The sequence below is a fragment of the Ammospiza caudacuta genome, chromosome 6 (assembly GCF_027887145.1).
Source record: "Ammospiza caudacuta isolate bAmmCau1 chromosome 6, bAmmCau1.pri, whole genome shotgun sequence".
In the NCBI taxonomy this organism is placed as follows: domain Eukaryota; kingdom Metazoa; phylum Chordata; class Aves; order Passeriformes; family Passerellidae; genus Ammospiza; species Ammospiza caudacuta.
Window position 1 is genome coordinate 31850416 of NC_080598.1, and position 27450 is coordinate 31877865.

The 27450-nt window shown below is 43.1% G+C and overlaps 2 protein-coding genes across 3 annotated transcripts in view; both read left to right on the top strand.

The window, feature by feature from the left end:
- The window catches only part of LOC131559341 (deubiquitinase DESI2-like), a 48080-nt gene extending 26166 nt beyond the window's left edge, over nucleotides 1–21914 (top strand). The window contains exons 2-5 of the mRNA XM_058807671.1: nucleotides 1962–2034; nucleotides 3351–3444; nucleotides 4447–4588; nucleotides 21161–21914. Coding sequence (XP_058663654.1) covers nucleotides 1962–2034; nucleotides 3351–3444; nucleotides 4447–4588; nucleotides 21161–21403 — 552 coding nt within the window. The 3' untranslated portion in view covers nucleotides 21404–21914. The remainder of the gene's footprint in view (nucleotides 1–1961; nucleotides 2035–3350; nucleotides 3445–4446; nucleotides 4589–21160) is intronic.
- Nucleotides 21915–25775: 3861 nt separating this feature from the next.
- Nucleotides 25776–27450, top strand: part of LOC131558604 (cytochrome c oxidase assembly protein COX16 homolog, mitochondrial) — a 44835-nt gene continuing 43160 nt past the window's right edge. The window contains exon 1 of one of the 2 annotated variants that reach the window (XM_058806466.1): nucleotides 25776–25919. In XM_058806466.1, the coding sequence (XP_058662449.1) occupies nucleotides 25854–25919 (66 nt within the window). In that variant the 5' untranslated portion in view covers nucleotides 25776–25853. Of the gene's footprint in view, nucleotides 25920–26123; nucleotides 26226–27450 lie in introns of those variants that run through there. The other variant, XM_058806467.1, reaches the window with a different exon arrangement.

Below are 27450 nucleotides of genomic sequence, written 5' to 3' on the forward strand. Positions count from 1 at the left end.
TTCATCAGAGACCTTCATTAAAAGCTATTAATTGATACACTACAAACTAAACACAGTAGTTCCTCCCTGGGTTTGAATTTTGAGTTTTGGGCTATCTGCTGCTATTATGAAGTGATTATAGCCTGGTTAGCCTTCCTCCTTGCCTCTCTTATCATCTGAGCTGCTCTCTGTTGAAGATGGAAATGAGACAGAATGCTCCAAGTCCCTCCTGTGAATGGTTTAGGGCACAGTTTTCCAGGCACTGTGCAATGCAAGCATGAATCACAACTCCCTTTAAGATACTGCTGTATTCAGTTCCCTGGCTCTTCATCTGACTGAACAGGCTGCCGATTCTTCTTTTTAATCTAAGCAATAACCAATTTACTCCAGAGATGAGCATTTGCTGACTGTTGCTGCTGTTCTTATGCTCAGAATTGTAAACCCCTTGGAAAACAAGGCCAGTTTGTGCATGTGTGTACAAACCTGGTTTCAAATCTGGCTTGGATTCTCTTTTCCAGCTCAGCAAGTGACTGACATGTTCACTTTAGCATAGCTTCCTCCCAAGACAAGCCGGGGGCTGTGCCAAAGTGCTGTGAGGCATTCACTGTGAGTTCAGGCACACACTGAAGGCAGATTCTACAGCACCCTGGAGACAGGGGTGAGATGAGGACAGTACAGCCATGACTCAGAGCTGCCTTGCACTTTGGTCTTGCTAGTAGGTCATATCAGTATTGTATCAATTGAACCTAGATGCAAATCAGACTCCACTTCAGTGCCCCAGTCAGGGTGTATTCTGAATTAGAAGCTCAGCCTGACCACAGGATGGAGTATACTGCTAAGCTTGATATGGCTGATAGGAAGAGTAAGCCTAGATTAAGGTCTGCTAAAGGGAATGGAAGGGGCAGCTCAGTGACACCAGACACAGGGAAGGTGCAGCTTATTCTGGTTCCACAAGAAGCTGCAACCAGATCCAGAAGAGAATTTTAGTTTAATGAACCTGTCATGTCCTTGTACAGGAACAAGTGAGCAGCACTCATTTTCCTCACAGTGGTAGATTAAAACCAGAATTTAATTACTAGAATATGTATCTTCATTGCACAGCAACTGTAAGTGAACTGCAAATATACCAGGCATGGGCAGTTTCCTCAGTGCCTGAAAACATCATTTCTGTAGCAGTGCAGCTCTGCAGCTGACCTAATAAACACTGATGCTGAACAGGGCTAATTATCTCCAATGCAGCATTGCCCTGGCATGGCTGTACAGCTTCTTGCTCTGGAATTAGCTTAGCTGTAACTTGTTTGGGTGTCTGCACTGTCCTTCACGGTGTGGTGGAAACAGGCCGTGCGCAGCGCTTGGCAGAGGAGCATCACACACATGCACTGGACTGCAGTGCTTCTCTGCTCTAAATGTAACGGGGAACTCTGGGCTCCAGACAAAGGAGTCACTTAGCAGCTCCTCTTGAAAATTTCTCTGACCTACTGGGGCAACAAACCTCCAACTCTATGATCTCTTTGCCTAAAACAAAAACAATAATAAAGGGTGCTGGGAGGTGATGTTATAGGGTGTGTGGAAAATAACTGGGGATTCACTTACTGAAGATTTTGAAGATTAAATAAGGCAACTGAATTGATAAAAGTGACTCAGTGTCAGGTATTAGGTGAGAAGATAGATAAATAATCACACATCCTGTAGCACCTGGGTTTATGCAGGTTCAGGTCCAGTTGTATCTTAATACAGGTTAGTATCTTAGGTGGAAAAGGTTAGATGAGCATTTTTTCGAGAGCTAATCCAGTCCAGCCGAATAAACACAGTGCCCACTTCTGTTGTCTGTAAGAGCCTCAATTTGTTTGTCTCAAGATAATTTCAAAATCTCTCTTCTCCTTAAGAGGAGCTGGGGAGATGTGGGTGGGATATACCCTAGACTAAAATCATGTGTTTCTTTTCCACTAATGCTTCCCAATGTGGCTTTTCTCTTACTGTAGTACTGGATAAATGAATACACCTCCACCTTGGGGATTGGTGTCTTCCACTCTGGCATCGAGATCTACGGCAGAGGTATGAAGTATTTCCCTTTTACTGCCTGCAGAACACGGGGACAACTGTATGGCCAGTCTGATATGGAAAAGCACCCCAAAACTTACAGCTTTTGGCAAGGAATGTTTTGAGGGATAAAAACTGAAAAACCCAGCTGATTCTCTTTTCTGAGTCCATTGTGAAGTCTAGGAGCAACTCGTGCTGTTCTATTATGACCCATGTAGTCCTTCTTACTCAGCCTGTAACTGCAGCGTGTATAGCTTGTGCAGGTGTGTAGCAGGATGGCAGATGGGAGGAGCCATTCTGTGGTGAAGGAGGGAGACAGAGAATGGGAGAAATCAGGGAGGGGGAAGAGAGGTGGATCAGGGGTTGTCTTAAGGCCTGCAGATGTGTTTGTGCTAATTCTCCATCAGGAAAAATATTTTCTCCATTAATTCTTTATGAATGTGGTCTAGAATATGGTCTAGAAATCTTGGAATCTGGATTTCCAGATACTAGAAACTGTTGATTTTAAACAGTAGAGTTACAAAGAAAGGAAAATGTTTTGAAATTGTCTGGATGGGGTAGAAGCTGATTAGAGCCACCCATTTAAAAATCAAGGGATCTGGAAAACATCTGTAGTGTGGGGAAGGATGAACTAGCATCACAGACCTTGTTTCCTTTTTCAGCATTAAATAGGAATGACTTAGCTACTCACTCATGGTATTTTCATGCAGTGCCATGCAGTAGCCAGAACCCTTGTTGGTGCTATTTCCATCTTGAGCACAGAGGCTTTCACAGGCCCTGTGAGATGGCCTGTGTGACACCACGAGGATCACAGGCTGTGTTTCACAGGCCCTGCAAGGTGGCCTGTATGACATGGATAGACTACCTGGCCCGACCTGTGTGCTGAGGCAGCAGAGTACAATCAGCCTTTCTGCAAAGACTTCCCACTCACTGCCTGTAAATCCCTCTGGAAGATTTGTTTTCTCCCTGCTCTAGAAACGGCTTCTTCCAGCTCTGTAGCACCACTGGAAGCCTCTCACAGTTTAGCCAGATGCCTTCAATGCAGGACTTTCCACTGAGAGAAAGCCACCCGGATGAGGACAGAGACAGACTCAAGAGTTTTCCTGGTGCTGTGGGAAAGGAGTAGTGCTAGCATGGAGGGAGGCTGTGAGGGCATCCTCAGTCCAAAAGGTAACCAGGCAGCAAAAACGTCTTTCAGAGTCTGGCTGAAACAGATTTTGGCAAGAGCCCAGCCCCTGGTGCTGATGTTGAGCCATGCAGACAGCTGCCATAGACTTTTTCCCGACATGGCGTTCATTCAATTACTCACAGTCTGTTTCTTTTCTTGTCAGAGTTTGCCTATGGAGGGCATCCCTACCCTTTCAGTGGGATTTTCGAGATCACACCTGGCAGTGCGGTAGAACTTGGCGAGACCTTTAAATTCAAGTAAGGGCCCTTTTCTACATCTTCCCTTCTGCCCCTGGTAGCCATTGGTGTAGGGGGAGCAGGGAAATCCCTTCCTCTGGGTGCTCCTTTCGCTCTCTTCATAAGTGCCCTCACTGCCATCCTTTCCATGATCCTGATTCAAGGGCAACCCTGCAGGGATTTTGGAGGTGGATAAAAGAGTGCCTACAGCAAAGAGGGAACAGTGATGCACTGTGTTTGTCAGGGGTTAAAAGCACACTTACGAATGAGTGCAGTTATCTTTTCCTATTTTATTTATCTTCTATTCTCCCAGTTTTGCCTGCTACACAGAGCAAATGCACAGGGGGAAAAATAAGACTTCTCCTTTTATGAGTACCCCCTATCTGTGGATACTGCACAGAGTATCTGAAGTTATTGTGTGTGTTTTTTGCTGCTCTGTTACAAGGGACAGACTGGCTGTTAGAGGAGTCTGAGAGGATGCTGCATTCTTGTGTTGTTCTAAATGCTCAGACTGTGGGACTGTGGGTCAAGGCAATGTCGGTGGCAGGGGGGCTTGACGTTGCCAGACCACCAGTTTATGTTGAGGGCCATTTTAGAGCAAGTGCTACTGAGTGAATATTGGGAGAAGCAATAGGTTTCTGCATAAAGTTGTCAGTCTGCTCCTTCCTGGCCCAGGGGACCCTCTCAATTGTGGAAAAAACATAATCTCTCTTGTAATAGAAATTTCTCTTCTGGGATGACGGGCAGAGTAGGAGCAGACCCCCAGAGCTGAGACTTCCTTGGTGGTGAGCAAGAAGGTCTCAGGACTGTTGTCTGTGTGATAACTTGCTTTGTGGAAAAGCTGTGGATATTACTGTGCCATTCTGTTAGTCAGAGTCTCTGATAGCCTTAGATATGCATGTCCATAACATTTTAAGCCTGTCCTTCTTGCCAATAGCTGATAATTTCCTTCTCCCTTGGTATGTATTGCACTTTTCACCGTATCTTTCTGTTCTTCCTGTTTTATGTTTTGATTTTAACTAGAGAATCCATTGCCTTGGGCACTACGGACTTCACAGAAGAGGACGTGGATAAGATTATGGAAGAGCTGGGCAAGGAATACAAAGGAAATGCGTACCACTTGATGCACAAGAACTGTAATCACTTTTCTTCTGCTCTGGCTGAGGTAGGCACAAATGGGGTTTCTTTATTTGTTTTTTACTGCTTCAGATCTGGAGTAATGTTCACAGCAAGGGGTCAGCACAGCCTTCCAGGTCAGAGCCCATAGCCAAATATTCTCTCTTTGCCCTTCATATTTTTGGAAGCCCTTTGCTGTTGAAAGGGATGGGATCAGAGATAGAGATGCGGAAGGTTTATCACATGTTTGGTCCAAACTGTGTGGGAAAATAGGAGTACTTGTAGTTTGGTTCACTGAACAGGCGCTGAGCAGGAATTGAAAGGACAAACCTGGTTAGCATGCAAATGTGCATCATTTTTATTGCAAACATAAATAACAGTGTATGATCTGCAAAGGCATAAAAATGGTTTATCAGTGTTCTGGAAACAAAACTTTGCAGTATTCAGAGAGTGAGCATTCTTTTTCTTTATTTAATTTGCACCATCCAAACCTATTAAAAATAATTAATTTTCTTATGGACATCTTCAGTACTTTTCCATGTTCTCAAAACCACTGTGAAATTTGAGAAATTATTATAACAGAGCTGTTATTTCTATTCAGAGACAACTGAAGCACAGAGAAACACAAATTTTATTCCATCTATCTGCTGATTTTGGGGTATCTTATTTTTGATTCCCAAAGATGTGATTATTTTGGGGGGAAGTTGCCTTCCTCCTCAACTCCCAGATGAGCTGGTTAAAGTGTGTTTCAATTAAGGTGTGAATATTCAACATTTGTGTAAATCTGATTTCCAGATTAACCCAGTGTCAGAAAAAGATGGGAAAAGCAAAAATGGAAGTCACTTTCCATAAAAACTCTTTCGGTGCTTTCCATATTTGCTTTATGGAAAACTCAAGGAGAGAATATAATTTGTCATGATATGGTAGGGTATCAGTGAAACTTTAATTTCTCCCTCTGGAATCCTCATGCTAATTAATTACACATCTCTTGGCCTTCTTCATCATATGGGGCAAGGGTCCTATTCCTCTTTTGCCACAAGTGTTCATTCATCCCCAAACAAGCCCATCACGGATCCCAAGTGAGATGTGTGGAAAAAGTACTGTATGACTTCGTAAGAAAAAAACAAGTGAATCTGAGAACCAGCAACTGATTTACAAGGGACTTAGGAACACCAATTCTCTATTGGTTCCATCCTTATTAATTATATGTAGAGTCCTTTCTGCAAATGTTAGCAAATTAAAACAAACAGGAAGGAATTTAATTGGTAGAAACAGAGAATGAAGTTCCAAGCAGTACACTGAGCAAATCAATGTTAGTCACACTACTAAATTGGAATCAAATATCAAATTACTAAAACAAAAAATGGGAACTTTAACAATTATGAAGGAAACTCAGGAGAAAGCTGTGGGATTACTAGGAAAAGATAAACAAAATCCTTTACCTGCAGCAGTGAAATAAAGTCACTGCTTACTATGTACTTTGAAAGGTAAAATGTCTGTCGTGTCTCTAAGCTATAAGATCAAAGCCATTCTTCCTTGATTCTACTGCTACACATCAGTGAATCCCTCACTGCCCCTTCCTTGTCCAGCCTTCCTAACACAAGTAAAGTAAGAGATCTTACAGAAAAACTAGTTATGTATTTTTAATTTTGTTTTCAATATGCTTTTAGTGGGTATCTCTATAGGAGTGGAGTTTAGGGTTAAGTTTTCCTGCAAGAGCTTTCTTGGTGGATTTAGAGCACTCATTCATTGCCCCATAACCTGTCTAGATTGTAAAGCAAAAGCCTGAATGGCTGGTTCTGACACTTCTGCTCCCGGGAGCAGCATTTTCTCGAGATTTATGTCAGTTTAAATAAGCCCTTCATAGGCAAGCAGGATTTTTTGTTGCTGTTGCTCTTCACATATGCCTATGTTTATCAACCCTCTCTAAAGCATTACAAATGCGCACCCAGAGGAGCTGGACAGCAAGCCCAGGAGCAGAACGTCCTGGATGGTTTCTAGCACAGGAATACAGAAAATGGGAGGTGAAATTCTTACAAAAATAGCTGGTGGTATGACACTAAGCAAAAGTCCCAGCCATTCAATAAGCCTCCATCAGCAACATGAGGCATATGTGTGGCTGCCTTGCAATAGGTAGCCCCATCTATTCTTGTAAGTACAGTCATTTTGAAAATTTGGAGCTGGGTGAGAAGTAGCAAAGCTTATCCTGGGATACTTCTGACCTTTTGGAAGAAGTCTGCTTGAAATCTGTAGAGACAGAACTGGAAGTTTCTATTCTCAACATCTGAATGCTTTCTTTACTTCCCAGCCTAAGTGATTTTTTTTCTCTTCTTCTTCCTGTAGTTCCCATTAAAACTAAACAAACAAAAAATTACCCCATTGGGAAGCCCCAGTCCCTTCCACACAGAACCACAGGATGCATCCTTACAGTGCACAGAACATGATGACTACATGATGACTGGCTCACAAGCCTGTGTAGATAAGTGTCATCATATAGGCCCGAAAACAAAAATTATATTTGCTCTCAAAAATCAATTATGAGATGCATCTCTTTAGAATTTGTATTGCTCTTTTCTTCAGACTCATCAGCTACAAATGAGTAATTATATAACAACAGCAAAACTATTTAGCACCTATTATAGCATACTCCTGTGACAGTTAAAGACAGTAAACTGGAAAAATTATTCAAAAGAATGAAAATAAAAGATGTAGAAATTTTGCTCAACATAATGAAGCACTGGAACTGGGGTTTCATTCCAGCCACAAAAATAAAGATGCCAAGGATTTTGTGTGCAAATTCTCGATCTCTCTGTTGGCTGTAGCCCATCTGAAAGGTGATGCTATAGGTACCACAATGTCCTTTCACCACAGAGAGGGCTTGGGGTGAAGGATGCTTTTTAACATGAAAGAGGGAATGCCCAGCTCTGCTCCCAACAGCCCTTTAGGCTCTTCTGCTTACAGGCATAAACCCTTGTGGACAGTTAAGGAGATGGTTGTTCTGAGCCTCCTGGGTAATGCCAGGCAGGTCACATCCCTGTGCTGTGCCAAAGTATCCCCCTCCTCACATACTGGGTTCTTTGCTTCCTGAAAAAGGGGCTCTGAAATCTTTTGATGACATCTCTCTCACCTGGCAGTGTTAGTTGCTGGGTTTTTGGTTTGCATTGTTCTGTTTCAGCATGCAAAACCAGAGACAGAGCTTTATAGCTGAGTGGTGATGTCTGAGTTAATGAGTGTTTACACAGACCTGGCTGGCAGGCCTTGAGGGTTGTAGGCCCTGTGCTGGGGAGCTGTGTTCAGGCACCCTCGTTTCCTCAGCTGGCTGTGGGTTTGCTAATACTGATTAGTATCCATGCAGAGGTCCCTGTGGCAGGGCCATGGGCTGGGAGGATAATGCCAGCCATCTGGTCTTATAGACTGAGGGTAAGTGTAGTCATGTGTGCTGCTGACTGGAGTCACAATTCTGCAGAGAGAAAGGAGAGGAGGTGTAAGATTGGCCCTCCTTCCTGGATCAGCTTCCTCAGAATCATATTGTGAAAAAACAATCACATATCCAACTGCCAGGACTTGTAGGACAGGTTCCACATGCTGAGAAGGACTGCTGAAACCACACTTCATTTTCAGATTTTTTTAATTTTCTTTTCCTTTACCTGTGTTTTCTCAGCAAAGAGAACATCCATTCAGAAATCTTCCATCTACATCTGCTTAGGAAACTTTTTTTCTGTCAAATTTGTATTTATATGATGATGTCTTGGGTCTCCCAATGACAACTAGTAATAGTCTTTAAGAGCTACATGCAGGCTGACTGCTGATGGTTAGGGACATGTCTGGACCCGTGACTGCCACTCTGCCATTTGGCCATGCATCTTGAAAAATCCCTGGACTACAGAAATGCAGCACAAAAACTCACTTTGCAGTGCAATTGCAGCCTCATTGTGTGCTGCTGTGGCATTGAGCCTCTCCCTGAATCCACACATCTCTTCTGAGTCTTCTGAACTTCCTGCCCACATCACTTGTAAGCTGCAAGAGGCTTTCTTTGTTACTCTCTCATTGCCACTTAGCTCTGAAGTTCCCTTACTCCCTACTGCACACTGTTGAGCATATTTAACTTGTTCAAGACTTAGTTCTCTCCCTGCTTTGCCAGGTCCCTATGGACTTTTAATGAGCAGCTATTGGAACAAAGAGACATGGCTTGGTCTACTCACAAAGCAGCTTCTCTGGAAACAAAGAATGCTGCAGTTTTAGCTGCAGCAGTTCAGACTTCATTGTCTCTAATGCCATTTCATGGTGGCCTTCTCAGTAAGTGAATATGCTGCATGATCAGGAGTCTCTTCCTGTGGAATCTTCTTCACCAGAACTTTGGGTTATTCAAGAAGTGAAGAACTACCAGAAAGCATAAGTGTCTGCACAGCATATTAATTAGTTTTGAAGGAAGTTCTGATGTAAAGCAGGGCATAATTTCCTGATAGATAATCATAAGAAAGAAATCTGATGCACTCCCTGAGCATTTGCCCAGCTCCAATTTAAGGTCACTCTATACACACCACTTCATACCCTTTTGCAGCCTTGCTTTACCCTCACCATCTATTTCAGTGTGAAAATGTGAGAGGCCCTTGAGTCAAGCAGTCAAAATCTAGTCAAGGTGGCCTCAGCCACTTGATTCCTGTGACATGATGTCATGATACCTGCATTTATAAACCTCTTAAGCAAATTGTTTGTGGGTTAAAATGAAGAGGTCCATCAACTGGAATTAGCAACTTGCCTGCAAGAAGCTTACTACTTTCACATTGCTTATATTGACAGTCCCCAAAATCAAGCAGTATCATACTCTCTGAAGAAAATGTCCAAGAGGATGGGCAATCCCTTTGGAGGACTTATGCTTACAATTTATGCAAAGAAAAATCAGTGAAGCCATCATCATCAGATCTCAAACTTCACGTCCTGTTCTGAGTTTATGTACTATTCTGTGCTTTAGTACTCCTGTGGGGTTTCATTCTGATTAAGTTATGCATGTGTGGGGAATTCAGTTAGGACTATGTCAAGATTGGAAAAAGCCCTTCTGTTTGATCATCTGTTTTAAGTTACTTTGTTCCTAAAAATCCCCTGCAATCCTCCCCAATGTATACCTACAGCATTACGTTCAAAGGGCCCTTCAAGTAATTGCAAAATATTTATGTTCTTTATGACTTCTTGTCCTGGCTGATGAAAAAGACTGTTTAAATTCTGCCAGATGGTAAAAAATACTGGCCTTTGAACATTAGAAAAACATTTTAAAACAAAGAGAAAAGGCTAAAATAATTAGTTCTTTCCATAATGTGAACTGTTGAATTTCCTGATTCTTTTAGAACATGGAGATGTGAGATAGAAAAATGACAGAAGTTACAAATTGCTCTAAAGAAGACAAGCAGAAAGGGAAAAGCCAAACTCAAATTCCTGTACTGTAAGTTCCCTTGCAAGGTCTGGAGGTCTTAGGTCCTATCCTTGCCACTGCTTTGCAGAAGCACTGGTCACTGCAGCAGCAGGCCACAAGAAGCTGTGATGTGATGAGCCAAGGACTTTCAATTATACACTTTGTCACCAAGCTTTTCTTTGGATATGAGTTAGGGAGGAGCATACAGACGCAGGGAATGGTGAAATTGCTGTCAGAAGGCTCTTTTCAGGGCAAGACCGCAGCTCATAGTTTCCTTGCAAACAGAATTTGGATTTGTGGAAGGCAGATCCTGGGTGAGGCAAAAGCACACCTGGCACGGCTTGTGCTTCCAAACACACATAAAGGTGGAAGGTTGACAGACAGGGTTTGAGTTTGGGAAGGTGAAAATCTGAGCCCTTTGGATGGGTGGGCATATGCTGAGTGTACAGTGCCTGAGGACAGCTTCTGCCCAGGAGATAGCAGCAACTGGAGGTTCTGAGGGAGGATGAAGATTTAGTGCTTTGAGGTTCTTCTCCAGTCTGGTGATATTCCTCACTGCTGAGTGTAAGGATCACACATGTCACAGGATCTTAAAGACTCTGAAAAAGCTTTTGCTTCTTAGCCCATTCACAAACAGAAGACAACTCATTTGACTTCTCACCAGCAATTTTCTATGCTTCTGCAGTATTCTAAATAAGCTGTGGAGCTGTGTTCTTACCAGAGTGACGACAGTTGCTACAACACATCTCAGAAAAGGACAAACCACCATGGGAAGAGAGAAAAACACCTCTGAATCAGTACCATAACTGGATGATAAGTGAAATGACTCAAGGAAACCACTCCTCTCCTTTCATTAATGTGATTACTGCCAAGCAACTATCCCTATTTAAGGAAACCCTCCAGTACCTTGCTATTGGACACACAGCACATCATTATCAAAGAAATGTGGCTTCTGAGCATCAGGGAAGGCAGCCCCTTTTAGTCCCCAAAAGCCTTACTAGTGGTGGGAAAGCAATGAAGTCACTGGGTCTTATGGGGCCTTTTGATAACATATGAAGTTGATGCTCATTATAATTAGAAAATTAACTGAGAGCCAGTGGTTTGATTTGCCCTAGAAATTGCTGATGCTGGAGCTTTACCTGAGGATGGCAGTGGCAAAAGGTTTTATTCTTGTATGACATCTTTCCCTCATCTTCTTGAAAGAGGAATGATCTCTTTTTGATTTGTATGAGTAATTTATCTTAAGTACTGGAAAACATCAAAACCCTCTGTATACCCTGAGAAACACTTGAATGCTCTGGTATGAATTCCCTCAGAGTTTATGAAAGCAGGATCTCACTACATCACTGAGGGGTGATGAAGCACTGTCAAAAATCCCTATTTGCTTCCCAAATTGCTTAGTCTTTCTCTTAAACCCAGAGAAACCTATTTAAAAAGATCAGACCCAACTGTGAAATTAATGCCCACATTTCATCACTCTTCAGAAGGTGTTTTAAGGTCATTTGGATTTCAGGAATCAAAAACATTTTGGGAAAACATATTGGTATCTCATTATCCAGCTTCCTTTTGTACCTACTGATCCTTTTCATCCCTTTACTGCTTTAAATAGTAAAAGTTTCCTTATTGCTCAGCATTTCTTGATCCAAATGATTGGATCTAAAGGGCTCAAAAATGCCATCTGGACAAATGGTTAAAATTTGAACTCATTATTAGAGTTGAACTAGGATTTTTGGAGTAAACAAGGTATTCAAAAGCAGAGCCTTCTAGAAGGATTTGATAATTTTAATAAAACTATTGCTAAGATGTTTTGTTCAAACAGAACTTCTAGCTAATGAGACATACTCATTCACAAGTAACTGAAAGGGAGAAGATTGCTGAGGTGCAGGAAAGCAAGTTGGACTAAGGATTTATTTACCTTTTGTCCTACATTTCAGGAAAAGTTCTCCTGAATATCAGCCACAACATATTCTGAAGTAGGGAATCCCTCAGCCTCTCCTGTGGGAACTCTCCTACCTTAATTATTTACATAAACAGGGAGATAACACATTTCAGCAGAGGAAGTGAGAGGTCTAAATTGGAAATTTTGTCTTTGTTGTTTTAGAAGCTCATTTTGAAGTTGTAGAATTTTCAGAAGTTTCTACAAAGAGATTATTTTTGAGAATTGGTGATCTTGTCCTTGGGCTGAAGTGGCCTTGGAAAATACATCTAGGGGTTAACAAAGTGAGCTGGGCCTATTCTTTGTTAACAAAGGAGACAAAGAGAGTCTTCTAAGTATTTGAGGTTGCTGAAATCAGCCTTGGAAAATTCTTTAGGATCCTAGATGAGGCTGGATCCTAGAAGGCAGGGATTTTGAACCCTGTCCCAAATCAAATAGTTTGCAGCTAGAGCTGCAGCACTACAATGCTCAGCCTGGGAAGTAAATAGGTTCCAGTCTCCTAAGTCACCAGGACTCTCTCAAATCAGCCTAAAAGGATAGTCTCCAACGGGAAATACTCTGAAGATTAACAGATAGAGTTTGCACAGTGGATTCTGGTGGTTACTGAGGAGTGCAGCAGGCATCTAGCATACCCGTAATTAATGTCAGCACCACAGGGATATTATTAAACCTGCATGCCAGACGGAAATGCTTGGTAAAGCCACACACCTCAACCTCCCTGATAGGCAGGGGATGTCCTGGTGCAATCAAATTTGCTTGCAGGCACATCACTGGGCCTAGGATGGGTGCTAGGGCTTCTTTACCCCTTCCTTTGTATTATTGGTAGAGATCTGTTCTATTGGTAATAGCAGAGGAAGGCATTGTCATTGCATGTCAGTATGATAGCAGGAAATATGCATCTCTTGTAACTGCAGTGCAGCAGTCTCTGTGCCTGGTGTGTGTTTCCCTGATGGTGTGGCTGTCCCAGCTGTCCTTTGGCAATGTGGCTGGAGTTTTGGTAGAACAGAGGGATTGTATTTTACTTGTGGAGAGTGTGGAGTTGTGCTGAAGTGACAGGAGATGGTAGTCAGTACTTATTATGTTCTCTTTGAATATTCTCCCATCCTTTTTCGCCACAGCACGTAACAAACCTACATCAGAATCCTGCTTTCTTCAGAGAAGCTTGATTTTCAGCAAATTCTCTGAAATAAGGCAGGTTTGCTGAATCAAGGATCAAGTGAGAGCAGTTTTTCAATCATCTGTGAATAATTCAAGACTAAAGCTTTTCAGGTCCATCCCCAGGCACATGTGACTTCTTATCATAAAGTTATTCAACTCTAGGAAGCTCTCTTTAGCCTGAAAGCTATCACAGAGAAAGGATTAAACACCAGAGGAAAGGAGGTTCAGGTGGCATTTGAGTCACAGTCAAAAGCAGCAAAAGCTTTTATAAACCAATCTTTAGCAAATCCTAAGTAGACAAATAATGCTGATGTCTTCCTTAGTCAACAACTACTTTTCAGTTATCTCTGTTGCAGAGGAGGTAGGTGTTTTGTTGAGTGAAAATCTACGTGCAATTCTGTTAATGGCAGGGGAGACAATGCTCCAAACAGACATAAAAGAGAGAAGAAAATGAAGAAACAAACAAACAGCCACAGGACATGAAAGAACATTAGGAAAGCCTTATTTCCTGGTGCCTGAGCCAGTCCTCAGTGAAGCTGATGGAAAGGCTTGCTTCATTGCAGCAGCCTTTGAATGTTGTTAGCTCCATGGAGAACAGGCTGTGTTTGTTTTCTCGTTTTTGGCTGCCACATATGTTTAAAAGAAGCTTATTTATAAAGATGCCCTGCACCCATAAATTTATACTCATGGTTTCAGATGGATGTGGTTTTTCATCTTGCTTCTGCCTGTATGCATCCACAGTTTTGACTGCATACAGTTTATAAACTGCTGTATTGCATTCCTGATGTGGTGTCTCTGCAGCAGTAAAACATTTCTAGGTGTAGGTTGTGTATAAGTTGAAATTTATGAAGTCTTTGGGAATTCCTTAGAATGAAGGTTTCTATAAAAATATTATTCCCCCACTGTTAAGCTCTTTAGCCTTGCTATCCTGAATAGCCCAACAAAAATTACTACTGGGATAACTTTTTATATGCACTTTTCAGCTCTCAGTCCATCTTCTTTCCCCATTTATCTATTTGTGCAGGAGAATAATATGAATTGGCAGGTAATTTGAAACTGAAATCAACACACCTAAATGGCAAGATTTTAGCACATAATTTCAATTTTTTGAAAAAGGTCTGATTTTGTTGCGATATATACCTCTGCAGCTATTTTAGGTTTTTCCTATAATGTAATCCATAAAAGTGAAAGTATTTTAAGAGGAAATTTAACAAAAGAAAAATATCTCTCTGGGGCTGGTGTAAATGTGGCGGGTTTATCACCTATTTTATTTTATCTGCTTTTTGCATCTGTCTTACCAAATTGAAACCCCTGCTTTCTTATATTATAAATGAGCATAATACCCTGGGGCTAAGTTAGTTCACATGGTCTGGGGAGTTCATTCCTAGTCACACCCTCATGGAGCCTTTGAGTCTGTCTGAGTGCAAATGCCTGAGAACAGCGCCTCCTTTCCACAAATGAAAATGGCAAAAAATACCCCTGTCCTTTTGACCACAGCCTGATGATAAATGAAAAGTGTGAGGAGTGTAATGAACTGTTTGAATATGTTGAAAGGCTTTTGAGACTGGAACCCTTTGCTTAGGAGTCCTGCCAACAGTCATGCAAAAGAATGTTCTCAATTTCTCCGAGTTCTTGTATTCTCCCTCCTCATTGTACCTTCATCTGCAGCAATCTGCTTCTCACTGATGTTAGGAAACAAGGCTTGAGACCGAAACACGAGAGTTTTCTGGTTAGCTATGCAGGAAAAATAGACACTCTTAATGTCTGTCCCTCTATGAATATGGGCCAGCCTGGTCATGCTCAGCATGTCCACAACACTTGAAAGGATGACCTTGTTAAGCAACAGCTGTTCTCAGCCAGTGCTCTTGAAACAGCATCTGCTAGGAGAAGGCAATTCCCCTTCATGCCAAATTGCAGTTGTTCATTCATTTGGTGGGAGATTATTTGTTTCAAATGCCATTAAGTAGCCTAGACTCAATTATACCCAGTTTTCCCCAAATGGTCATCTGTTATGAGGCCACTTGCTACCTCCCCTATCACCCTGCAGCTGTTGGCTATACTTACAAGTGCTTGTTACAAAGACCTTCACGCTCAAGAGGGCACTGCCATGCTCCAGTGTTGGTACATGACTAATCAGTGATGCCACTCAGAATCCAGCTCTCAGTGTGGTTCAACAAGATGTCACAATTGCAGCCACTGCCTCTCCACTGGTGGCCTGGCCAGTGAAGCTGAAACAGCGCTGTGAGTGCTGAGGTGCTATGAGCCAGCTGCCTCATTTGACCCAGAGCTACCTACCCCATCATCTGTGCATGCACACTGCTGCAGAAAGGCAACTCTGTCCTTCTACCACATGTCCACAGAGGTGACTGACATGCTTCTAACTAGCTTCACAAGGGGAACAAGACTATAGGAATGTGCCTCCTGTTGACAGGGTGATAAAACTATCCTTTGTCCCCTTAATAAGGAAGTAAGCCCAGAAGTTTCTCTCCTCAATTAGGTGAAAAGACATCTCATAGAACCTGGGGGACTTCACCTCAAACTTAAGGATAACTAATTGGACAGGAGCCAAAAAGTCCCACCTGAGCAATTTACTAGAAAAAGAAGAGAACAAAGAAACAAATCGCTTTTCTGAGTGTTTTACCAGGGCCAAAGACTCTTGCACCTGGCTTTGTTTTCCTCTGTAAAGAGTTTTGTTATTTTGCCTTTTATTAAAACCTTTTTGTTTCCAACACTACCACAGAAGCCATCCTGCTGATTTTATGCCTTCTAGGACAGCTGAGCTATCTTGGGTGTGAAATGTATCTCCAAGAGCTTATGAGACCTGGCTCAAGGAGACTCATATTTCACAAGACTGTAGGTATTACTTCCTCCTTTCAATGCTTTCCTTTTTTCTTCACTCCTGGCTAGTCTCAGATAGATGGTGCAGATGCTACCTCTACTTTACAACACCCACAGTCCTAGAGAAGACCTGTAGGAGTTGCAGAACAAAAAAGGATTGCATAGGAGAATGGGGGCATTTCAGGCAGTTGCTTAAAATAATTTAAAATTCCTTTGACTTGGCTGCTACCTTCCTGACTTTGACTCAGGCTGCTACCTCCCAGAACATAGCTTCATTACTGAGCTCATTTATCCTCATCTACAGTTTCTTAGCTATAGCCTTTCCTCTGTAAGTCACAGGCCATTCCTGGCTCTGCTGAACGTGTGCTGCAGGCAGCTTAACAGCCCAGTGGCACTTTATCTATTCTGGTGATTCCCAAAGGCTGCTTGAATTCCCTAGAGTAGAAACTGTAATTTTCACACAGTAAGTATACTATAAATCTTTTTCAAGCAATTGATCTAGCATGCCAAGTCCACCAAGGTGAGACTGTACCTTCAGGTGTGTTGTGAAGGTGGTTATGTCCGTTCTCTCTCACAAATTTTATTTTCAGTGTACACACTATGTGCAGCAGCTGACTGAGGTGCAGAGCTAATAGGTATATTCCTTGTTGATGCACTCAAACTCCCTCAGCTCTGCCAGCACTGGGCAGTTATGCTGCCAGGTTAGTTTTTGTGAGGTGGCAAAAAAGATGTCCCTGTGTGTTGGGTTACTGGTTTATTCTGGATCTGTCAAAGAAGTACATGGATTGAATTGCCATTTTCTCTTTCCACATATGTGTTTTGGCTGCTCTAGCACGGCCTGCAGGCCTTGCCTGAGCAGATATGCTGATTTGCATCTAATGGCCTTATTCTGAAATTCTGACCAGTATAACCTATGCTGTATTGTGTAGTCCTTGTAGGAACCATTTATGCAAATGCTATAATGATTTCCCCGTAGTTCTAAAGCCTTTGCTCTTAAATTGCTCTGAGGTGTGTGTTAGACTCCTCAGGTGCCAATAAAACCCCTCTGCATTCTTCAAGAGACCCCAAGGGGAATTCTGTAGAGTGGCTCAAATGGATCCATGCCCCATGTGGACTCCACCTCATCTTTTAGCAAGGCTGCTAAGTGGAAGAGGTGGTGGGTGCTTCAACAGATGTTCAGCACTGAACTCTCCAAGCCTCAGTTTGAAGATAAGAATTGAAGTAGATAGGTTGTATTGTTTGAGGAATGTTACGTTGCCTCTGTTCATCTTGATTCTCATGGATTGGAGGACTACATGGATTGGAGCCCCTGAGAAGGCTCCCTTACAAAAACTATTCTCAGTGCCTTGAGTTATACTTCCATGCATGGTTTGAATTGCCCCAGTTGCATCATCCAGCACAGCACAGAACCTATTACATTTGAGAGCTTTCTCTTAGGATCTACAACCGATCAGCTTTTCTCTATATTTTGAAAGGGGCTCATCCTGTTAGACTATCTCAGATAATGTCTAGCATATGCCCATAGAACCAAAGCCCTCTCAAAATACAGCATATTGATAACATTGTCTTGTAAAAGGCAGGAGACTCAGGAAATCTTCCATTGCTGGATGGCATTTCAGCCCATATGGCCCAGCTGCTAGGCTGTTCCCCTGCCCACTGCAAAGATTTACAGGGAAATGTTAAAGCCTTGCCCAGCAGGGACAGGTAGCTCCTAGGACACTTAGGGGAGGGGAGACGGTGCAGGGCAGTTTGTACATTTTAACCAGTTTGTACATTTGACTGTTTAGTGCAAGATGATACAGCTTAAGATATTTGGAGGATATTTCCATATTCCAAATTAGTTGTTTCCTGATGAGCTGAAATCCTGGTGTGGATTTGACAGTTGCCTAGAAAAAGCACCCAGACTGTCAGGTCCTATTTCTCCTGCCCATTTGGCTTCAGCCAAGGATGGCTGAATGGCTGTTTCCACTTGACTCTGCAGGGGCCAGCTGGGTCACTCACAGCTCTCACACCGAGTCCCCAGAAGCAGCTGCAGCTATGGGAGACTTGGCTTTCTGGCAGCTGGTGCTGCTCAGTGGAAGCTGCAGGTACATGCAGCCTTCACCCAAGTGCCTGAAGCAAGAACTGGTCTGCAGTCAGAAGTTGTGCTTGCTGCAATTTCTGACCTGTAACAGTTTTTTATTTATTTGCATCTCCTATCAGAGCTAGTACATTACATACCACAGAGAAGTTCATCCCCTTCAACAGAGAAAATCCCACTTCTTCGACATAAAAAACCCCATGTGAAATTTTCAACTCTAAAAACATCTGGAAAAAGGTTCTGCTGATGGAAACAATGGGTGGTAACAGCATTCAGTGAATTTATTGTTCCAGTGAGTGGTTTTCAGTGCAGAATTTCTCAGAAGAGCTGCAGTAGGTAATTTTTATGTGACTTCATATGCAGTTGGAAAACACCCACTTCATCTTGCTTGTGCTGTTTTATTTGAACTCAATTGGTTTAATCCCATGGCAGCCAGGGATTCATTTGATATTTCTCCATTAGCTAAGCACTGCTGGATGCTCCAGCACAATGTGCTTTATGTCAAGGAGTGAAAAACAGAGAAGCAGATTGTAGTGTTGGTAGCATTCCCTGCCACTGCCCTTTTGTTCCTATTGAACATTGTGTTCTGCCATGAGGCTACATAGACAAGAGGTGATATGGCAAGCAAACACTGAGGTAAGGGGAAACCACTTTGACTGCATCATTATCCCTGATGTCTACAAACTGCCCTTTGTTGCTTGGTGGCCCAACGCCCACACATCTTCATTCTTGCTCTGGCTCTTCCTTGCCTTATTGATTCATTCTGGGTGAAGAAGCTCCTATAAAAATAAGGCAGCCACCTCATCATTGCTTCTACATTGGGAAGTGCTATTTCAGTTGCTAGGGGATGTACTTAGAAAATAAACCCAACTCTTAAAAGCAGTATTTCCATTTCAGGCCATATTACCTTATGCTGTTCTGTTGTTTCAGCTAATTTTCCAAAGAATCATACTTTGGTTTAGTTGTTCTATCTATTAATATCTAGGAGGAAGTCTTAATTAAAACTTTAAACTGCTTGAGAACTAAACTCACATGCATGCATATATCACAAGGAGCCTAAACTGAGTCACTTTCTATGGCAATATGTTGCCTAAGTTCCTGAAGAGGAAGAAAGAGGAATGCTACAAAATCTGAGGGAAATTGTAGTGCAACTTGTGATTGGCTCAGGTCAAATTAGTGTAGTGTAGGTAAAAATGTTCGAGTAGAACACATCAAATAGAGTCTTAAACTTCAACAGTATTCTTGTGAAAATTGTCTGATATGTCTGGTAAGAAAATCAAATGGGTCAGCAAATTTTCTATTAATGAGTCTCAAGCATATGTGGAGAGGGTATCCACCTATGGGTTCAGGCAATAGCCCTAGCAATGGAAATCAGGGAATCTAGATGGAGATAAAAAATTGTTAATTGAATAAGTGTCCTCAGTTTAAACATTTCAAAAATACAGATTCATATAGGTGTGTCTAAGGTTAAGTGGAATGCAGCATTGGTGAGAACTGAAATAGAAGTCCTTGGAGTGCATTAGGTAAAGAACAGTCTATGCTTGCAAGTAATTTTAGCAGCTAAATGGCTCTGCTCATTCTCTGATACCTAATGATAATGTCTCCAATTTCACACATTGATTTTTAAACAATGCGTATAAAAATAAAGTGAGTTCTGTAGTCAAATTAGCACAGTCACAGGTTTGCTGCCTTCTCCACACCTCATTGGAAATGTCACACTGTTGGAGCAAGCTAATTCCCTTATGCTCAAGGTGACTGTTGGAATGGAGCTTGGAGTGTTCTGCCCTGGCCATTTACAGGAAGGACCAGCTGCAACACAGTACAGCCCACCCTCTAGAAAATGTTCCATTCTCCCTGAAAACTTCTTGAAACCTCTAAGCTCTACGTTAACTTGCCAATAAGAGATTTATCACCAAATCATCTTCTTAGTGGACTCCAGACAAACACCCTTGGAGTTTTTGCAGTACTTGGTATTAAATTAAGTGTGGTTTTAGTCAGAAAGTGGGTGGGAGGAAGAGCAGAGGAATTTAGTACTGGCAAAAGGTACAGTATGGACAACCCTGGAAACATTAATTCATATAAATTGTGGGACAAGGTCTGTGGGGTGGAGTTTCCTCTCTGTCTCTCTTGCTCCATGGGAAGCAACACAGGGAGGGAAGGAGAATTTGGGTATTATGACTCCCGAACCTGCTACGGACTTTAGGCTCTAGCATTCCAGTGTAGGGCCTTACAGACAGGCAGTAAATTTACTAAAGACAGGGTCTTGAGGCATGCCTACTGATCAGTTCCCTGTGTGTCTTCTGTGCCTGCTAAGGGATATAGTAAAATGTAAAGGGAAGCATATTTTATGTGGTCTAAGCCAGATACAGCTATTAAAATCTGGCACCTGTGTGTCTGCATGGCTAAATGCTACAAAAGAAAGGGTCTGCAATGTGAAGCAATTTGTTTCATTGTGCTGAATTTGATATGACCTTGTAAAACAGTATCTGTGCTGGCAGAGTGTAATCCAAGTCAGTGCCAGGAGCATCTAGGATGGAACAGAGATACTTACAACCTAGGCTGGGTTTTTTAAATTACTTTCCCCCCATATTAGGGGGGGAAATACCTCATTCTCCGCATACCATATGAGGAGAAATTAGAGAGTGGTATGGTAGAATAGGATAAGGACCCTCAGATAATGTAATTGGACTGGACCACTGTGTCAGCCCAAGGAAGAAAAGAGAGGAACAAGAACAGCTTCTCAGGCATCTCCATCTACCTAGTCATACTCAGCTTCTGGGCTCCTCAAGGTCTTGCCAGCAACAGCTTAATATTTTTCCCAGACTTTTTGAGCTATTTGCTAAAGGAATGTCAGTCTTGGTTGAGAAGCCCCAGCAGGCCTGTTCTTTTACCCACGGACTGCCTGGAGAACAGAGTCACCAAAGCCAGTGAGGACTGCCTGGAGAACAGAGTCACCAAAGCCACAAACTGTTTTTCCTGGTTTCTGTTATGATGCTAACAAGACCTACAGCTGGCAGGGATCCCTGTGCATGTCAGCGTGGAAGTTGGCAGTTACTGCTGTTTCTGACTGCAGGAGATGCTTCTTTCTGTTTTGAGCAACAGGGAATTCACCCTGTTGAGGTGGTGGTGTGGATGGGGATGACATTGCCTCTACACTTGCTTTGGTACTATTAACCATGCTCCCTTTTGGTTTACTCCACAGATATTATGTGGGAAAGAGATCCCTCGCTGGGTGAACCGCCTGGCCTACTTCAGCTCCTGCATCCCCTTCCTCCAGAGCTGCCTCCCCAAGGAATGGCTGACCCCAGCAGCCCTGCAGAGCCACATCAGCCTTGGTCTCCACAAGGAGGATCAAGGGGACACAACAGATGAGGAGTCCCCCTCCACCTCTGCAGCCCCCTCAGCCTCAGGCACATCACGAACCTGTAGACATACACGGGTCTAAACCGCCCAGTTTGCCCCCAAATAACATCCCTGCTCTCTTGCTCTATTTATTTCTCACACCCTTTCGCACACATTGGTTTCTCTCTTCAACAGACAACACAGGGGAGGGAAGACCCCTTCCGCTTCAGTCCCTTTTCCAAGGACTGCCACTACAGCTGCTTGGCAAAATGACTGTGAACCCCAACACAGAACTGAGGATTGTGATGACTAAACTGTATTCTCCTCCAGGGGCCTCCATGATCCTTGATCTACAGAGAACTGCTGACTCTCTCAGGCATGAGAGCATGTGTATGGGCAGAGTGCACATACTGTGATGTTCCTTCTCTGGAACTGTTTTATCTTTTTATCTCTCCCTCTACCCATTTAAGACCAGCAGTCTCTTCTCTATTTTGGCTGGATTTTCCCTTCCCCAATGACAAATCACCTGCCCACACCCAGTGAAGGAACCAGAGCCAGAACTCAACCTTCTCATCTCTCAGACCAGCAACAAACTCCACTCAGATCCATCCCTTTTGTAATTATCAGGTTTCTAACTCATGTGAAGGACAAATGAAAGGTGCTCCTGTTCTACAACCACCTGTTTTCAGTACTCAGATTTAAGAGCTTAAATGATTGTCTTGCTCTTGAAAATAATAAGAACCTAGAAAATGAATGTGTTACTGTGGCTTTTCTTTGGGGTCAAAAAAAGCACAGGGCTGTGGTGATTAGAGGCAGCTACTAAGTAGATGCAGAGGTTACTTGACCATATTGGTGCTTTTTGGCACAGACCTCTCTCAGTTTTCCTAATCCTAGGCAGTGTTCCCAGTTTCCTTTTTTCCCCCAGATTCCCTAGGAAACCTCTCTCCTAGCTGACATTTGCTGGCTGTATTTGGGGAAATGGCCTTCCTGAGCTCAAGGAAGAGGAGAATGAATCTGTTTGGAAGGTCAGTATTTCCTTCAGATTTTTCTCCCATAAAACGTGGCTTCAGAGCCATTCTTCCCTGGCCTATTTACAAGCCAACCCAAGAAGGTAAAAAACAAATGGTGAACCCAAAGCATGTCAACCTGTTCCTTTCACTTCCCTTTTTGGAGGTGGAGGGGGAAACTTGGGGCCACATCTGGAAAGCACAAATGACCCTTCCAATGCATGGGCCACCACAATGCCTTCCGCTGTGTGCACTACTTCAGTGGAATGAAAAATGGGCAGAGCTGGCTCACTGGCCTCTCCAAGCTGGCTCCACAAGAACCTGGTCCTTGGATGTATTTATGCTAATTCTGACAGCTGATGAGAAAGCACAGAATGAGGAAAGGACAAGTACACTAACTCTTCCACTCAATTACCTCAGTAGGAATTCTAGTCAGAAGGTGTAGGAAAGAATGAAAGGGGAAATCCAGGTCCCCTCCCTCCCTTGCAACTTCTCTTGGCTACACAAAGGAGGATGAAAAAGGAACAGGCAGTCTGTTGAGAGGGAGTTGCCATTTTAGAAATAGATTCTCAACAGCTACTACAAAGTCAGGACTTCCATCCCAGACCCAGAGGGAACTACAAGCCTTTAAGATGTTGGTTGTTTCCTTTTTTTGGTGACAAATGCATGCTAAATCCAACCAGCTATTTCTTTAGCTCAGGTATACAGGAGTGTGTCCTTTCAGGGCTGAAGGTCTCAGCTATGATGTACATCATGTCTGCACAGACAACATTTAATGATTTGTTATATGTGCATGCCCTTAGTGAAGCAGGAGGCTCTGGAGAGATCTATTGGATGGAAATGTAACTCACAGGATGGCCTCACTCCATTGCCTCTCGAAGTGATGCGTGTTTAGGCAACAAAACCTTTACAACATGTATCTCATTTTCATCCTCTGTACAAACTGCTGCAAGATGTCTACTGAACTAAAGTCATGTTCCTTGTTAACCTTGGCTACCCACAGCCAATGCTGCATTGTGAGCAATTCTGCAGCTCCTGGTAACCAGTCCAATACCAATCTTGATTCGTATGGCTTGTCCAGGGATGTTTAGTAGTATTTCCATCATGATCTCTGTGCCACTGCCCAGAAACCGTATTGCACAATGTACTGTTTCACTCTGTATTCCCCTGCAGTCGTGGTCATTGCAGCCTAAACCATTGCAGCATTGCAAGCTTCATTTGTCTGAAGTTCCCAGGGATTCTGCCAACAGCCAGCAGCACGTTATGTGCAATGAATTTTAAAGGTCCTTCTCAGGGGGAAAGTGAGAAGAGGCTTTCCCAGACTATTTGTCTAGGCCAGGGCAACTGCAGTCAGAAACACCTCGTTCCCTTTGCTGTGAAAAAAGCCATCCAGTTATCACACCTGTGTTTCTGCTCTGCACCTTCAGATGAAGCATCATGTATACATCTAGGAGATGGGCTCCAGAGGCATATTTCACACAGAAAGCCCTCTCACAGTACTTCACAAAGTAAAAAATGATTAAGTAGATGAAAACCTGGACAAGAAAACCACATTTAGCCTACTTGAGAACATAAATATGTGCTTGAAATATTGGGAACAACATTTGGGGCAAGCTGTGAATGTCATAAAAACCCCAAATGTTTGTTTACCCACTTTTATGTTTGTCTATCTGTTTATGACAGTATGGGTCACATCAAGGAGGCATCAAACCTCTGCTGTAAATCAAACCCAGAATATATTCCAGTCTTCAAAACTGTTTCTCCTTACCCCTTTTTGTTCAAGGTGACTGATCAACCAACAATGAAAAGAACAAAGTGACACTGTGGAAATAAATTGTATATTGATGATGGCTTTACCTCTGTAATTTAGCAGCATTTTAGATTATGAAACATTAAGACATTTTAAAATCCTAATTTACTGTTCATCTCTGGCACAGAATGTTTGTCTTAGGCATTTTTATTATCCTTCCAATTATTACAAAATTGTTGTTATTACATAATTATATCATATTTGTATTTAGTTACACATTTACTTTCTCTTGCTGCTTTCTCTGCATAACACCATGTGGAAAATTTTAAATACCAACAGCAGTTATCAATGAAAACAGAAGAACAATGTATGAATCTTAACAAGAGCACCCCGTAGCAGTGGAACAAACTCTTAACCCTTCTTCTTACAGCCAGGACTTTTGTGTCCTTTTAAAAGCTGGGATGAGATGGCACCAATCCTGCACATGGGCATCAGCAGCTGTGGGCTGTGTCTCCAGCAGTGACCTAATAGTATTCAGGTGGGACACTAAGACTGGAGGTGAGGTTAGCCTAACACTGGAATATTAAAGGTACAAAACAAACTGTTGCTAGGGAAGGCATAAAAGGAGGCAAGCAAGTAATAATCTATTTTCTCAGCATATCTTTATCTATAGTAGCAATTTCTTTAATTTCATGTCATTATTCTTTCTGATTTCTTTCCAGTCAGTTGCCTTCCTCTTCATAAGTCTGTGATTTGAGGCTTATTTTTCTCAAACCCTTTCGAAGGGACACTTGTCCTTTCAGAGGCCCTGGGTGTGCTGGTTTTCCAGCACTGAGCCTGTGCTCTGTGATGAGCTCATCCCAGGCTCAGCACAGCATGGGGATGGACACTGACAGACCTGTTCTCTTGCTCTCACTGCTCCCAGCTGAGAGTTTGCATCTCTCATCTTGAATTCAGACCCATGTTGCCTTTGTGTTACTGAGGTACTCAGGATATAGTAATTTCCTGCTATGTTGTTTTTTATTCTTCAGTTCTGTTTCTTTTTCTGTAGGTTGGTAGGGCTCTCAGAACAAGTTAGTGGATATTGGACTGCAATAATATTAGCTTATCTTACTATATGTGTTTGATTTTATTCTTATTTTAGTTTGTATATATGCGCTATCTAATTAACATGGTCAGAAAACTTTATTAAGTACCTCCACCACTTCCTTGATTAATGGAGAAAACCAAAGGAAGGGATCATCAATGTTCCATCTTCAAGTGTTTTTAAATTACTCTCTGAGTTGAGGCAGCAGGTGCCTTGTTCCACTTTGTCCCTGCCCTGCATCCCATCAGCAATGACTTGGAATGTCATTGCTGTGTATGAAAAGGCTGTGTGGTGATTCAGAAGTATGTAAAGGAGGACCTGACAGTCTCCTGTCTCCAGGAGATTGCCACACGCTACCAGAACAGAGCAGAACCTCTAGCTACAATAACATGTAAAAACATTGCAGCCTATGCCTGGGGAATGGGTGCTCTTGTCTGTACCAGGTCAGTGCTCCAGCACCGTGCGTGCGGCTGTAGCTGACACCTGCTGGGGTGGATGGCACAGCACATTTAATTCCTAGCACGTATCAAGGATATTGGCTCTAAATATCAGAGTAAGGCTGTTCACTAGCACCGTTGTAAACACGTCTGTTTTTAAAAGGTTTTTTTTTGGTTCATTTTGGTTGGGACATGGGATAACAATGCAGAAAAACAGATGATTATGGTCGTCAATCTTCTTCGCTTAAGAAAGCAGGCTACAGAATGAAAAGATGCAGCTAGTGACTAGGCCTGCTCAACTGTGTTCATCAACGAGCTGTGAAGGAAGGCGTGAGGCGGTGCGTGGGGATATGAGGCCGGGGCGATGTGTGGAGGGAAGGGGGCTGGCCTGAGCCGTGGCCGATGCGCAGCGATGCCGCGGGCGCTGCCGCGCCGGGCCCGGGCCGCAGCGGAACCGGCGCGCCGGGCGCGGGGCTGCTGTGGCGGAAGGGCCGCTCTGGCGGCGGAGCCGCGTCCCGCCGGAAGCGCCGGGGCCGGGCCGGAGGCGGGAGGGCGGCGCCGGGCCCGTGGGGCGGGAGCAGGGCATGGAGAAGCTGCGGCGGCTGTGGAGGGGCCGCACGATGACCTTCGGGGTGCCCCTGCTGGTGAGCGGCGCGGCGGGGGCGGCACAGCGCGGGCAGGCCGCTGGCGGGGCCGGGCGCAGCGGGCGGAGCTCCGGACGCAGCTGAGCGCGGCGGGGCCGCGGGTGGCGCTCTGCCGTCCCCTCGTCGGCAGCGGCTGTGCGGGGCGGAGAGGGGCGGCGGGAGCTCAGGGACACGGTTATAAAACATACTCCTGAAGATATTCCTGACCCGGAGCTAAGGAAAATGCATTTTGCAGGTGGTTTGTTTTGGTTTTTTTTTTTTTTTTTCCTGTGAAATACCACTTGTGTTTCTTGTCTTACTTTCTTTAGCTTTTTATTGGATTTTAAACTGCAGTGGTGCTGTTGGTGTGATAATTTGTATATCTAAATAAGTGGAAAGATTTTGAGTGAAGTGAGTTGAGGTTATAGGTAGCAGCTGTGCTCAAACTGGTGAGTGAGACATAACTTTTTATAGTTGAGCTTAGGAGAGATCAGTAATGTCAGGGATTAAAACAAAATTATAAGACTGTCTTACACACACTACCTCTGTAGATAGTGCACATTAGGTTGCACTTCTCTGTCCTAAGTACGTGTGTTCATAAGGGGGAAGATGAAAAAACGCAGAGGCATTTTTGGATAAAAACTCAGGAAGGAACACAAAAGCAGCACCAAGGCCAGTGTGGTTTCTGTTTGTGCAATTCAGATCTCCTTATCCATCTATACAGTTGGTTTGCAAAAAGTAAACAAATTTTAAGGTGGATAAAGAATAAGGCAAAGGATGATTCCAACACTTTTATAAAGCTACGAGAGAAATCAGTGCCATCTTCCTCAAATATTCAACAGCATGCCTTGAAAAAAATGGAGTGGACCAAGGAAGGACATGGACACTTAACAGTGTTAAAAGTTTAAGGCCATTTTTTTAAAGGGATATTACTGATGTTCTATAGTAAGGACATTCATTAAAGTTAATAATGAAGTATCTTTTCTCAAAGTATTGATGAAGGCATTTGTAAGAAATGGAAACAGTTAAACCAAACAGACCAACAAAACAGTGTGATAATACCATAACTACATGAAATCATTTGCATCAGCAGCTCCACTCCCTGCTGTTGCACACAAACTCTGCCTACAGCACCTTTCTTGAAGTGATCATGCATAGAGTTACAGCTCGTCAGGTATCCTGCTTGCATGCAGGTGTACCTGAGAGGCTGTCCAGAGCTGTGCTGCTTTCATACTTAGACCAAATT